Genomic DNA, 15,734 nt, shown 5'->3' with positions numbered 1-15,734 from the left:
GGACTGAACAAACAATGATAGGACCTTACAATCTACATTCTGCATATCTAATTTACTAACAATGAGGAAATAATCATCGTTAATATTTAAAAAAAATTGACAATCTACATTCTGCATATCTAATGTACTAACAATAAGAAAAAAATCATCGTTAATATTTAAAAAAAATGACAATCTACATTCTGCATATCTTATTTACTAACAATGAGTAAGACCTCATTGTTAATATTTTTAAAAAAGGTGTTGACTTTAGTTTCGTTATTTGCCTGCAATATAATTCCGCATTTCAAGTTCACGGATGAAGAAAAGTATATTCATGCAAATTTTGATATGATTTGATTGTGACGACTTGTGTATGCCCCCTGGCAAATTATTTTTAATCTTTTCTTAAAAAATAAATTGAAAGGGGCTAAGAAAGAACCACCTTTTTCTTGTTGTGACTAACTTTTTCCAGGGGGGAGGGGGGGTCGTCCTACTTCCTTTAAGCCGTTACAGTTTGTAACTTTTAAAATATGTGATTGTACGTCTTGTACGTGCAAAGATAAATTTGTCTTTTAATGTTTCCATTATATTGATTTTCAATTTTCATCCCAGCAAAAATGGCAAACTTCAAACTGTCACAGCTTTGGTAAATTCTTTTACTACATCCATTTAATTAGTATCTAATATAAGGAAAATGGGTTAAACTCCTAACTAACCTCGGAATAGTTACGTTCTCTAAAATGTTTAAGACAGAGTCTGATTGCCTCTCTCTCCTTATTCTTCTGCTGCCAGTCTATACTCTCTTGAACTAAACAGAGGGGTCAGCTTACGACTTATTTGTCAATTTTATTCAAGAAAATCCACCAATACAATCAGCATACATACAGTGGTCGGCGCTTATATCAATACAATGAAGAGACGACTTTTCCTTTCAAGTTTTGATTTCTAACAAGATTTTTTAATTACAAGTTTACAAGTAAACAAATAGACCGCATCTCTTTGTTTCCATGCAACAATATAAACATTAAATCTCTTAAATGGAAACTTACAATTAAATACGTATTACTATTACATACTGGCTGAAGTGCCCAGCGTTTCGCATTAAATAAAAAAATGACTTTTACCTCTGGGGTATTTAAGGGCTCCCTCAAAAAATGTCAGCTCATTCGGTCCAGCCGTTTGGTTAGCTATAGCTGACATATATACGAACAAATATAAAGGGTGTACACTGTACATTAAAAAGTTTCCCACCTACCATTTCTTCTCTGAACTATGTAAAGTAAATCTAAGAATATTAAGCTGAACATTTTCCAAATCATAGACATACACATAAGGAAGAGGTTTGCATTGACCAAAGATAGATCCTATATTAAAAAGTGGCTTAATAAGTCCAAGAACTGACTTTGCTCAGAAGTTTTAATTTTCCAACATGCTAAAAGTATCAAAAACTTTTTCAAGCCGAATACAGATTGCCAGGTTGTAAAACCATAATCTTTAATAAGTATATATTCGCATAAAAGAATAAATATGAAGTCATGGCGCTATTTGTCTAAGTATTTGGAAGGGAGTGGAAGTAAACTTATTTCAGATATTCCCAGTCCCAATCCAAGGAAAAGTCTTAACAAATCAAGAAAGATTCCTCTCATGTTCAGGTGTCCAAATTAAGTAATTAAGATATTTAAAGGAAGCGATGGCAACATTCCTTATCATAAATAAAACTTTAAAGCTTTTAATGCTCACAGCGAAAATATGGTAATAAGCTGAACAGCTTTCTTTAGTGACTGAAACCTCAAAATGAAGCAACTTTAATAGCTGATCTGCTGATGTCATAAAAAAAAGTAAACTAGATAAAGATAAAATATAATCCCTGCCCTGTCAACCCTGAAGAGAAACATAATTAAAGAAAAGGAGTAGATGAACACAAATAAGAACCTTTGTTAAGTTTAGAAGGTTTATAGAGTCGATGTGTCTACTGTACAGCTAGCTGGCCGCTGTAATTTTCAACAGGGTCGCAGATGTCCAAAAACAACTACTAAATCATTTCCAAATCAGATTTTTTTGCATGGACTAGTATCATTATAACCAATTTTAGGTAAATATGAATTCACAAGATTTTATTGCCAATATTGGGAGCTCTAGAATTCAAAAAATAAGTAGAACCTTTTTTATGTACATCCTTTATATGAGCTAAGTGCTTTATTATATAGATGAACTTCAAGCGGACTATTTTTTCATCAACATTTTTCACCTTACCCCTTATTCAGATTCATAAATGACTAATATATAAAAAACATTAATTAAAATTTTCCTACCTAACGTAGGATTTTGATCTCCTATTAGCTCAACATACCATACAGTGAAGTTGAAACTGGAGCCCCAGGACTGAACAAAACAATGATAGTAGAACTAAGGAGAGGAACTGTGATGAAAGTCGAACTAAGGAGAGGAACTATGATGAAAGTAGAACTAAGGAGAGGAACTGTGATGAAAGTAGAACTAAGGAGAGGAACTATAATGAAAGTAGAACTCAGGAGAGGAACTATGATGAAAGTAGAACTAAGGAGAGGAACTATGATGATAGTAGAACTAAGGAGAGGAACTGTGATGAAAGTAGAACTAAGGAGAGGAACTATGATGAAGGTAGAACTAAGGAGAGGAACTATGATGGAAGTAGAACTAAGGAGAGGAACTATGATGAAAGAAAAACTAAGGAGAGGAACTGTGATGAAAGTAGAACTAAGGAGAGGAACTATGATGATAGTAGAACTAAAGAGAGGAACTATGATGATAGTAGAACTAAGGAGAGGAACTATGATGAAAGTAGAACTAAGGAGAGGAACTATGATGAAAGTAGAACTAAGGAGAGAAACTATGATGAAAGTAGAACTAGGGAGAGGAACTATGATGATAGTAGTACTAAGGAAAGGTGGAAAGAGTTTAGTTTGTATCAGGAATATCCGGAAGAGGATCTGAATTTAGACCAACATAGTATGAGGCCAGCTCAGGAAATATGCTTATTTTTAAAGCGTAAAGGGACTGTAGGCTTAATTTCAAGTGACCCTCCAGTTGTGGATTGACGTGTCCGAATTACCTTTGATCTAACATTTGACTGATCATGGTTGGATTCTTGATCAGTCGAAGCTTTAAAGGGTATCGTTTTGAAACAAACACGCCAGTTTATAAATGGAGGGGATCGCTTGAAACTGCGTCTACGGTCCCTTTAAATGCCATAGTGGATTTTCAAACTGACCTGAATAGGCTGAATCTTGATAAATGAACAAGGAAAATAATGTTGGTTCAGTTCACACTTCAAGTTAAAACTATCTAAAGAAAAAACAAATATTAAAGCAATAAGCTTTTAAAGCAGTACATAAGATCAATTTCCTTTAGATGCGGATTCGGATCCATTACTTCAAGATTAACATATTTTTCTTTACTATTTCAGAGATTAGACCGTTTTTCAGCATGATTTGTTTGATATTTTTTAAGGCCCTTGGATCCGGATCCGTGGATTGCATTAAATGCGTATTTTGTAAATCCAAGGAAGAAGCCAATATATTGCACTGCACTGGTTTTCCAGAAGCCTAACTCTAGCCATAAGTGGGCATTAGTATTAGTATTAGTATTATTATTATTAGCAGACAATCCATCATTCAATGAAATAGGGGTCGACGCTCCTCGCCAACGCAGTGTATGAAGTATGTTATCGAGTAAATTTTCTTATTCACAGTTGATCACTGTGCTATTAAAAAAAAGAGACCCAGAGGCCGAATTTAAAGAATATGAGCAACAACTCAAATATTAGACGCAGTTCAAATTGTTTTCAGTGTTTCGAGACATCAGCGACGCGGTTTAAATTCTTAAAATTCGGTCTCTGGTTGGGGGCAAAATGATTTTTTAAGAAGAGAATGAATTGGAATTGAATAAAAAGCAGTTCTAATAGATGCAGATTTCATAAGCCCAATAAACCCTGCATAGCCAAACTAAATTAATTAAATGTACACTAAGATCAGTGAAATCCGAAGACGACTGTTGGACTCAACTTATGATTTTGAAGAGAGCAATAAATATTGAAAACACAGTAGTTGTGCAGTGTACACAGACCCATTTTCGTTTACATGTTTATCAAAATACTGGTAAAACTATTTGCTGTAAATCAACATCAAACATAAGATTACATTAGTGTCGTCTTCCTGTACCATAGGTTCAAGGGTCCCACTGTATAACCTGGAGAACTGTTGTTCTTTAACCCGCTCTCCAGTAGTTCTATGTAACTGGATTCATCTAGACCTCCAAACACCTATTATTATTTTAATAACTAGAATTCTTAATTAAGAGGGACTGTAAGCTTAATTTCAAATGACTCTCCAAGTCTCCATGTAAAGATGACAATGCCCGATTTACAATGGTACCCTTAAATCTGATAACACTCTAGAATTTCAATTCTAGAGTGTTGGAAATACTCAATTTATCAATCAGTATATAATGAATTTCTCTTGCATTATTGATCAGACAAAGCTTTAAAGGGTATCGTTGTGATACCAACATAACTTTTTATGAATGGAGACTCACTTGAAATAACGTCTGCAGTCCCTTTAAGAGTAAATATTCAATTTAGCAAAATTGATATTTCTTTTCCAAGGGAAAACAGCGGTTTAAGATTCCCAACAGAACCCTTAATTTTTTTCTATTCCTTGTTTGATCCACAAAAATAGAAAAGAAAGTTCAATTGAGGGCCCCTGACCCCCCCCCCACCCTTTTTGAAAAGTAGAGGATAGACATTATCAGAATGGCTGTAGTTCCAGATCTTAACTTTTACCTTGAACTTCTTCAGGTTGCACACATGCGTCTTCTCGAATTTTCCAAACAGAATTCCTAACAATTCCAAATTTGAAGAATCATTTTAAAATCTTTTTATCATCCAAACTTTTTACGACTAAGTACAATGACAATAAAAACATGAATTTTAACAGTTTAAGGGGACTGGGGGGCAATTTGACACTTTGTGTCACTAAATTTTGTGCAGACTGCATTTGGTCCTCAAAATTGAGTATCTATCTTTTTTGTGAACTATCTTCTATATAATGTCATAAAAATAAATGTGTTGTCTTTGTTCCTGAACTTTAATATTAATGTGTTCAAATGTTTAATTTTTTTCTTCTTCAAACTCTTGATTTTATTTTAAATAAATAAAGTTAAAAGGACTATAATGTGTCCCCTAAGCTATCCCTCTAGTGGCGCGGGCGCCCCAACTTTTTCTAGGGGTGGGAAGGGGGAAATGGATTTGAATTAGAATATTACAATACCTGTAACTATTGCCGGTTTATCTAGTCTAAGAACAATAAATTGAGGAGGATGATTGCTTTCTGAGGACCATCTAAATATTAATTCTTATGAAAGGGACTGTTCACTATATTTAGCAATCAACCAACCACCCACTTGAGGTCGGAGCAATATACCACTAAAAAAATATTGAGAATAAAAATAATTTAAAATGACGGTTGCGAGTTGACTTCTTAATGTGACACATCATTTTCTTGGAAACTTAATGCTGAATTTTGAATAAACCATTTTGAATAAAAATTAAAGAAGTTATAGCCAAATAACGGTCCAAAAGTCTGTTTTATAAGTTTTTAATGTTTTTGATAAGTTTTCTAACTCTAGCTTGTTCAATATTTTTAAGCCAATTTTCAGATTTGATTTTAGCATTTTTCCAAGGAAATGATGAATAACATGAAAATTTTTAGAATATTTTTTTAAGCGGGTTTTACCGATATTTCTCTGATATTAAATCGTCAATTTGAAACCGTCTGGACGATTGAGAATCTTTTTTGTTGTTGATTGCAATTTTTTTTAAGTGAAAACGCAATTCCAATATTGATCAACCTTACTTTGAACGAAATTTTAAGTAACTCTGTAATCCTTATCTTTGATTCACAAGGATCGATATTCGATACTATTGCAACCTTGTCTGATCATCGATATTCGATATCATTGCAACCTTGTCTGATCATCGATATTCGATACTATTGCAACCTTGTCTGATCATCAATATTCGATACTATTGCAACCTTGTCTGATCATCGATATTCGATACTATTGCAACCTTGTCTGATCATCGATAAATGAGATGTCCTAGATTTTCTAGCTAAAAACTGATGCAAAATTGACTTGCGTATTCATGTAGGAGAAACTATGAAGAAATCAACAAGATAGAAAAATGACGATATTTTTCTCATTGTTACTCAGATAAAGGTTTAAAGGATACCGTAGTTAATCTGACATGCGATTCCGTTCATGGAAGGTCACTTGAAATAACGTCAACAGTCCCCTATTATTTGCCTTTACTTTTTTATGACATTTTTGCGAGTTATATTAGATGGTCGGGGCAACTTCTTCATATTAAAATTAATAAATTGATAAATTATTGTTCTTATTTTTATGCTTTGATTATTTTCAGGACTCCTGGTGGAGTTTATAAGAAAATTTCAGATTGTTGTTATGATATTCATAAGTGCATGCGCATGCATATATGCATATGCATATATCACATTAATATTCGCGCAGATAATATTACATCGAATATTTACGAATTTAAAAATGAAGGACATTTAAAGAAGATTTTATCCCTTCATTATTTTTTCTTGGCTTTTATTTTTTTTGACTTTACTTTGCATTTATCAAGATTGAACATCATACCCCAAGTTTCAGCCGAGTTAAAAAGTTTATTTAGACAGTTTTGTAATATATTTTGGTTACTTTCATTTAATAATTTTGGGGCAAGTTTGGTATTATCCGAAAATTTTGTTTAACTAGGAAAATTTCGTGTACCTTGAAGATTGTTCTGAGGGTTTATTTTCCAGAATATTCTGAGCAACATAGCTGCTGGAATGACTAAACATTAAATACATCATTTGTATCAGGCGCGTAGTGGGGGGGGGGCGGTACCCCTGTGCCCCCTTAGACATGCACCCCCTAGGCCCCCCCAAGAGCCAGAGACAAATAGCAAATATGATAAAAATAAAAAATATATTTTTTTAAAGGTTTTTGCTCTTTTACTACTAGATTTTATAATGGTATGATTGGTAATTATAGTCAGATGACTAATAGTCTTCAGGTAGATTAGTATAGATTTTAAACTTTTTTATTTCTTAATACCGGTTCTCTAGGGGGGTGCACAAAAAAATGCCGCCATAAGTGCACCCCCCTAGGCTAAACCTCCACTACGCGTCTGATTTGTATACCTTTCGGGTAAGCAAAAAATGGTAATGACGACAATTTAGTTTTAAAAATTGAATAAATTCCGTACAGTCGTCTCTGAAGTTTCATCCTTTTTGAGTAACCCTGAACTAAAACGCCTTCTGTGCAGTGCATTTTTAAGCATTTAAGCGTTGATTAAAAAAAGACTGAAAAGAAAGTTGATGAAAAAACCGGTTTAAATAATACTTGATTATAAAATTAAAGTCGATTAAAAAAATAATGAATTTATATAGTTCACCTTGTGCACGAATGTATTGTATACGTGAGCTTTCCCGGGGAAAGTTCGGAGCTGTGCTCATTCTTCCCCATTTTCTCTGAAACAATATTTATTGTATATAAAAAACAGAAAGAAATATATCTAAACCTTTTCATAAAAGGAGGAACCCGTTTAACAGGGATTCCAATCTGAAAGAATATCTTGGCATACTTTTAAAGAGACTGAAGTGTACAATATACGTTGTACATAGATGCAATTCCAAGGGACCCTTCATTTATAGATGACATGTCCGATTAACAACGATATCCTTAAAAGCTTTTTCTTGTCTAGAATGAAAAAGAAAACCATGTTTACTTTCTAAACATTGATTATTTTCAATTGTGGATTCTCTCCCGCGTGAACAATGGCGGACTAGATGAGAATTAACCAATTCACAGCCTATATAAACGATGCATTAGGATACCGTTGTGAATCTTACATCCCTTCTTTAAAGGGAGGATGGTAGTCACAAACAATATTTCTAGGATCCAAGAAATGAGAAAAAATTATCGTAATTCTACTCTGCGTAGAGAACTCTGAAGTACATCCTCCAGGCCCTCAACCCCCAGCTCCAGGAGTATATCATTTAGATCAGTCTTCTCTCTACCCTGGAGTTCAGGTTAGGGATCATTTTCAACTGTTTTTTAAACATTCAGGAATCAGGCTTCTTTGGCTTTCAAAAGTCTCCATAAAAATTTGAGAGGTCTATCTAAATTTCATCTTTTTTCAAGATTCATAAAGTTGTGCAAAGTAAAAAGGTTGACATTTGCAAATTGAAATTAATGCATTCAATATCATACAACTTAGAAATATGTTAAACTTTTTTTAGTGGGAAACAAATGATGCCCAACCTGACCTGAAGTAGCGGGGGAACCAGAAGATATGTTCTCCTCCCTCCATTCTTGAGGACCTCGAGGCTCCTGAGGAGGACCTTGTCAGATTTCACCTCGAGGCCGTCGTTATCCCACAATAATACAACTTTACTAAAAACACACAGATACATATTAAAACTCAGGGATGGGAAGGAATTATTATTGCAATACTTTTGAAGTAAATTTTTCCAGTGCTTAGGATCCGGATCCGGATCCGCAACATTTTGATTTCCTGGATCCGGATCCGTAACATTTTGGTTTCCTGGATCCGAATCCGCAAAAATTAAGGGGAGAAAATATCTTTTGTTCTAAAAATCCAGATATGAACTATTAAAAAAAAAGAGAGATTATCAAAAGTTTCATAATCTCTGAATGGTAAATTAAGCTTTAGCATTAAAAAACGAGAAAGAAGACGATAAATAATTTTAAATTTTTCTTCTGTTAAAAAAAAACAACAACAAAGAATTTAATATGGATACCATTTTTTTCCAGTGCGGATCCGCATCCACATCATTATACCAAGAGACAGCTTCGCAAATATGCAATTTTCCAAAAGAAAACTTCCCAAATATGTAATTTTCCAAGAAACAACTTCCCAAATATGCAATTTTCCAAAAGAAAACTTCCCAAATATGTAATTTTCCAAGAGAATATCCGCCCCTTTACCCCTCTTAGTTGATCAGCTGACTCTGCCCCCGCGCTACCGTTCAAGAGTAAGATGAGCGCACAGGAAACTTCCCAAATATGCAATTTTCCAAAAGAAAACTTCCCAAAAATGTAATTTGCCAAGAGACAACTTCCCAAATATGCAATTTTCCAAAAGAAAACTTCCCAAAAATGGAATTTGAAAAGAAACAACTTCCCAAATATGCAATTTTCCCAAAGAAAACTTCCCAAAAATGGAATTTGCCAAGAAACAACTTCCCAAATATGTAACTTCCCAAATAAAGCATCTTTCGCAGACGGAAAGCTACAACTTCCCAAAGACAAATGTACAGTTTCGTGCCAAATTTATAATGACAAATGATCATGATAGAAAATTATGAAAAAACTTGATTTAAATTAAGAAATGAGGTCACTATACAGTAGACACAAAGTTAATAAGATTTAAATTTCTTAAATTATTTTTTCATGGTTTTATTCCCTGAATTGTGTGAAATAAATGAATTTTTAGGTAAAAATGCCATCCAGAGTAGAACAACTTGCAATTTATGTCTAGTTCCTCCCCCCCTTCCCAAGATCATCCTTATTCCTTCATTCCTTAATAGCCGCATCTATAATTTTCCCCAAAAATTTTTTTTAAATATTTTAAAATTCAATAAATGAACCTACTGATGAGTAGTTTGAGGATCTAGCTTTGGCAGATTATGCTTCCCGAGACAAGCAATCACGTGAGCATGAGGCCGAACCTAAAGCAGGAAAGGGACTGTAGACTTAATTTCAAGTGAAGCTAAAGCGTGGCTTGTCCGATTCACAAAACACAAAAACGAAAATTGTAGAACTTTTAATATTGCAAATGTGTTTGTTAAAATTTGACGTCATATTGGAATAACAGTGCTTAGGATCCAATTAAATTTGATACGGATCCGGATCCTGGATCTGCACTGGAAAAAAAATGGATCTGGATCCACGCTATTTATTTAAAATTTACTGAATTTTTTTTAACAAAGCAGAGTTTAAGCTTTTTTTTCTCGTTTATTTTTATGCTAAACCTTGATGAACCATTCAGAAATCAGGACTATTTTATAATAACTCTTTTTACATTAGTTCAGATATGGGTTTTGAGAGTAACATTTTTTTTGCAGTTTTTGGTGGATCCGCATATTTTTGCGAATCTTCTCGTTTATTTTTATGCTAAACCTTGATGAACCATTCAGAAATCAGGATTATTTTATAATAACTGTTTTAACATTAGTTCAGATTTGGGTTTTGAGAGTAACATTTTTTTGCAGTTTTTGGTGGATCCGCATATTTTTGCGAATCTGGATCTGGATCCAGGATGCCAAAATCTTGCGGATCCAACGGATCCTGATCCTAAGCACTGGAAGAACATGTAAAAATAAATAATTTTCCCGGTCCATCCGGTATTCAAAACAAAGCTAAGTAAACAAAACAAATAATATCTACGGGATGAAAAAGTTGAGAATAAAACAATTCAAAACAAACCTGAAGTAAAGAAAGTCCCGTCTCAACACCTTCACTGAACAAGGATCAATCATTCAATCAATTCACCAAATTACATCCATCAAATCAATTAATTAATAAATCCACCAAATCACATCAATCAAATCAATTTATCAATCAATCAATGAATCCACTAAATCACATCAATCACATCAATCAAATCTATTAATCCACCAATCAATCAATCCACCAAATCATATCAATCAAATTCATCAGTCGACCAATCAATCAATCCACCAAATCATATCAATCAAATCGATTAATCCACCAATCAATCAATTTACCAACCCACGTAATAATATCAATTAAATCTTTTAATCCACCAATCAATCAATCCACCAAATCATATCAATCAAATCTATCAATCCACCAATCAATCAATCCACCAAATCATATCAATTAAATCTATTAATCCACCAATCAATCAATCCACCAATTCATATCAATTAAATCTATTAATCCACCAATCAATCAATCCACCAAATCATATCAATTAAATCTATTAATCCACCAATCAATCAATCCACCAAATCATATCAATTAAATCTATTAATCCACCAATCAATCAATCAATCAATAAATCCACGAACGTGCAAATAAACCAACTAATCAGTTGATAAATGATAATCCTATAAAAACATGACTGATTACCTGACATATGTAACATCTGACTTTCCCTCTGAAATTGTGCAGAAAGTAGAAACTCCACCTGAGCTAAATCCGCCATAGGTTCGTCTTAAAAATAAAATTTTATTTTTATAATAGCTGAAGGGCCAGGCGTTGTCCGTGGAATTTTTGTTTTAAACAAAAAAATCGATTTTTCTAGCCTATAAGACCCCCTTCCCCCCCCCCCCGGCCACCCATGAGTGTCCTAAAAAAATTCAGCCCAATCGGTTCAGTCGTTTGGCTATACGCAACATATATATGAATGTCTTGGTTTATTATATAGATATAGATAAATTTGCGTTGAATGATTGTTTATGTTCTATACGTCAGTACTCGTAGACCTCAGGAAAGAGGTCGGGTCTGTTAAACAAAAACGTTTTCCCCCTAACATTTTTAAATCCTCCACTGAAAAAGTCCGCGAAATTTTACATTTTTATTTTTATATTGTGTTTTTAGTATCCGGATCCGTTGGATTCGTTGGATCTAAAACATTTTGGCTTCCTAGATCACCTGGATACGGATTTGCAAAAATATATTCAAGGTGGGAAATATCAACCAAATACTGTAAACAAAAAAGAGATTATGAAAAAATCAGCGAAAAAAAGTAAGAAAAATTATTTGAAAAATCTTTTTTGTTAAAAAAATCTTTAAGAAATGGTCATTACCCGGATCCGGATACCTTTTGTTTCCAGACGATCCAGAATCCGGAATCGCATCAAAATGACATGGATCTTAAGCACTGGTTTTATCTTTTTATAACCTTGCGTTGCCTGTATATATGTGTGTGTCCTTTTTTTGTCCAATTCGTCACTTCGATTTAACTGATTAGGCCAATTTTTTTGTGGAAAAATTATGGTCGGCTAAACAACAATATTTTGCCCTTAACATTTTTTTGTTGAAAATCAACCACTGAAACAGAAAATGCTGCGAAATTATAAAAAGTTAGTTTTTAATGTATGTGCTATACCAAGAAACTATACCAAAAAATGGTAACTTTTCAGAGAATATATTAAAGTAATGTTACTGATTAGTGATTATTGACCCAAAGCTGAAATTTTTCCTGCCAATTAACATTAGTTAAGAACTTCCGTCAATTTCATAAATTTAGATTTATTAAAATAACTTTACAAGCAAAATTGTATAATAATCATTGTTGCAAAAAAAGACTATATCAAATCTCTTCTTACCTAGAAACTAAAACTTGAGAATGTTTATTTGCAGTGAGCGGATCCAAAAACGTTATCTGAAATTAATCAATCAAAATAAATGAATTCATCCAAAATCAATTGGCTGATTTAAAATACAAAATCAATTCAATTAACTTTTATAATTGCGTCAACGGATCTTAAATCAAGCAATTTATGTGAAATAAATCCATTGATTAGTAAATTGATCTTAAAACAAATTAAATCAAATTAAATCAGGGATTGCTAAGGGCATTATTTGTATAGCACAAAGTTTCAATTAGCCCGATTTTTATCACACATATGTTTTTCCTTTTACTTTTCCCGCGAGTCCTTTCGACGTAACGGGTCAATTTTTTATAAATCAATCAATTTTTGAAATTCAATCAATTGAATTAAAGGCACTGTAGTTGTAATTTCATGTGACCCTTTTAAACTATGGAAATATTCCCATTGTCCATCGTCGTTTGTCAGACCTGTATATTTTGAGATGAGGAGAGAGGGTGGGAGGCAACAGCAACTAAACCGGGAACTTTTATATATTTTCCCGTTTTCGTCTAAAATAATTCGGATTTAAAGGAACTGTAAAGGAAAAATGAAGGGGGTATAGGCTAAAAACTAAGTTACGTAGGAGTTGTTCGAAACCCTTGCGAGTTCTATTTAAGATTCTGTCTCGAGAAATTCATAAAAAATCGTTATATACCAAATTTTGTATGAATATAGTAGGCTTAAACAGATCATATTCAACCAATCTGAAAACAACGATATCCCAGAGGAGTCTAAGTAACTTAGGTTTGCTCCAATTATTATTTTAGTTTAAATTTTGTTCAATTTTTAATATATGAATATGATCTGTTCAAACCTACAATTTTTATACAAAATTTGGTATAAACCGATTTTTGTATTTGACACAAAATATGAATTTCTAAGAGACAGGAACATCAGATAGAACTCTCATGGGTTTTGATCAACTCATAAAAGTGCAGAGTAAACTAATAAGCAAAAAAATAATAAAATTAAACTAGTAAAACTTTAAGATATTTTTATTATCATTATTATTATGATTTGTAAGCTGCATGCAGACGGATTCATTTCTCCACAGGACGGATCAGATGGATATTGGAATCTATCCTAAGCATTGAAATTATACTTGATGGAATAAAACAAGTTACCCTAGTTGTGAATCCTGGATGGAATTTCAAGTTTTCTCCTGAAATTTTCTCGATCCCGCGGATATTTCTTAAATACTCTTCTGCCAGTGTTCCCTCTAAAGGCTGGCATTCCAATAATATTTTCTTGATGAAATTCTTCTTCTTAATTTCCTTTTCCTCTTTTTCTTTTTCTCTTTCTTTCCGTCTCTCTTCGTCCGATAGTGTTTTTAGTTTACTATTTTCTGCTCCGGACAAACCTTTTCCTGTAAAATTTGTTTATATAAAAGAAAAGAAATTTCCCTTGACCAGGGGTGTATATTTTAAGATTTTAAGATGATCTGGGAAATATAATGAACAATTTGACATCAAAAAGGCAACATTTTTTCATTCTTTTTAATATTTTCATTTTCCCCTAAAACTTATTATTTTGCCCCAATTCAACGAATAAAACACTAAACATTTATACAGAACTTCTGGGAAAAATATTTATTCTTAAAGGAGGGGGGAGGGGGGAGGGGAAATTTTTCGAGAAAATAAACACACCTGTTTAACCCTGATTACAAACATGTTTAACCCTGATTACAAAGAAAATGTAATCAGAATTCTAAATTGAATAAACACGATAGTAATTGATCATTTTATTTTTCTCTTTCGGTACCTTTTATTAAAAGTACCTTTCATTAAAAGTACCTTTTATGAAAAGCAGATTGAAGTTTCCTCTTCAATTAAAAAAAATATGAGAGGGGAAAGAAATTAGTCTTTGAAATGAAAAATAGATGAAATATAACTGGTTTTTGGTTATTTTTAACAATTAGTCTCGCCGGGCAAGTTATTTTTTCATCCTTTTTGATACTTTTTAACCAAAAGTTAATTTAATCTTGCAAACTTTATATGGCTACACAGAATTCTTTTAAGTTTTGCTACTCCATTGATACATACCAATAATATTTAAAGCCTACCTTTACTCCCAACTCTTAAATCTCTGTCAGTAGAGAACCTTGGGTTAGGTTCTAAATCCAAAAACTGTAAAACCATTTCAGGGTTTCTATTGAGGACCCGTCTCACCCACCATACACTAAAATATAAATCTTTGAAAAAATACTAAAACTTTTGAGACTTTTTCAATTCAAGCCCTCCAACCTACGCATTATACCCATATACATTACAAGGGGTCTCTGAAAAAAGTGTTTAATAAACATCATTGTTTTGTGTTAAAAGTGCTTCTATTATGTAAAATGTCCGCAAATGTGTGTGTGTGGTGGGGTCGTGGATAAAACATTTTTCTCTAAAATGCCGTTTTAACCTTCAAAATATGGCATAATATTCTAAAATGTTTCTAGTCCCATTTCCGAAGATATTAATTGCGTTTTCACTCACTTAACGCTCCTCTAAAATGCCGTTTTCTATTTTGTTTTTGTTTTGTTTTTTATTTGAATTTTTTTTAAAAAGGAGACCGAGCACATTTTCGAATACCAAGTCCATTTTTGAAGGAAAAAACGGCATTTCAGAGAAAAATGTTTCATCGACGACCCCCCATTTGTGAACATTATACCTACATGAAGCACTTTTTAGAAAAATTTGAACTATATTTAGTGGGCTAAAAAGCCTATACACACTTTATGTATATTGTAAATTATGCATTGATATTGTATATTTTAATGTATGTATTGTACAACGTACAGAGGTACATCTGAGACTACAAAAGAGCTTAGATTAAAATTAAGAAAAACTGGATACATTTTTTTAAAATACTGAAAAATTCTTTTAAAAAAACATTATTCCTTTTTAAAATACGGGGTTTTAATTGACCACTTAAAGGTTTTAACACCTAAAAATCCACCATATTTGATAAATTTTTTCCCCATGAATAATGTAAATAAAATTTGAACCACAATTTAAAGTTTTCATATAATTACCTAGAACGACTAACAGGGTCTTGAAGAACATGTGATACTAAAAAAAATATCAATTACTTTTCAGCTCAGTTAATTTTTTTAAAATCTGTTAATATGGTTTCCTTTGTTTAAACTTGTAAACTGATATAACTAATTAAATACAGTGGTAGGCGATTCTATTAATACAATGAAGATTGAAGACGATTTTTTATTTAGGTTTTGATTGTTACAAGTAAACAAAGATAAGCTTTTTAATGACAGCTTCTCTTGACTTCTATGTTTAT

The 15,734-nt window shown here is 32.6% G+C and overlaps 2 protein-coding genes across 2 annotated transcripts in view; both read right to left on the bottom strand.

Moving 5' to 3' along the window:
• The window catches only part of LOC111698364 (muskelin), a gene marked incomplete in the record, with an annotated part of 13,983 nt that extends 6,369 nt beyond the window's left edge, over positions 1-7,614 (bottom strand). The window contains 8 exon segments of the mRNA XM_023468681.1: positions 699-790; positions 2,295-2,364; positions 3,233-3,306; positions 4,210-4,282; positions 4,802-4,857; positions 5,289-5,359; positions 6,814-6,876; positions 7,481-7,614. Of these exon segments, the coding sequence (XP_023324449.1) occupies positions 699-790; positions 2,295-2,364; positions 3,233-3,306; positions 4,210-4,282; positions 4,802-4,857; positions 5,289-5,359; positions 6,814-6,876; positions 7,481-7,614 (633 nt within the window).
• On the bottom strand, positions 7,556-14,484 carry LOC111698374 (uncharacterized). The gene is made up of 11 exons (XM_023468691.1): positions 14,480-14,484; positions 14,365-14,407; positions 14,214-14,229; positions 13,577-13,818; positions 12,881-12,961; positions 12,408-12,463; positions 11,206-11,289; positions 10,537-10,570; positions 9,703-9,779; positions 8,355-8,481; positions 7,556-8,106 (listed from the first exon to the last, which is right to left on the bottom strand). Exons 1-11 carry the CDS (start codon positions 14,482-14,484, stop codon positions 8,005-8,007), a joined length of 867 nt encoding a protein of 288 aa, XP_023324459.1. The 3' UTR covers positions 7,556-8,004.
• Positions 14,485-15,734: the final 1,250 nt, after the last annotated feature.

Source organism: Eurytemora carolleeae, unplaced genomic scaffold (genome assembly GCF_000591075.1).
Source record: "Eurytemora carolleeae unplaced genomic scaffold, Eaff_2.0 scaffold310, whole genome shotgun sequence".
NCBI lineage: Eukaryota > Metazoa > Arthropoda > Copepoda > Calanoida > Temoridae > Eurytemora > Eurytemora carolleeae.
This window is presented reverse-complemented; position numbering and strand designations above follow the sequence as displayed.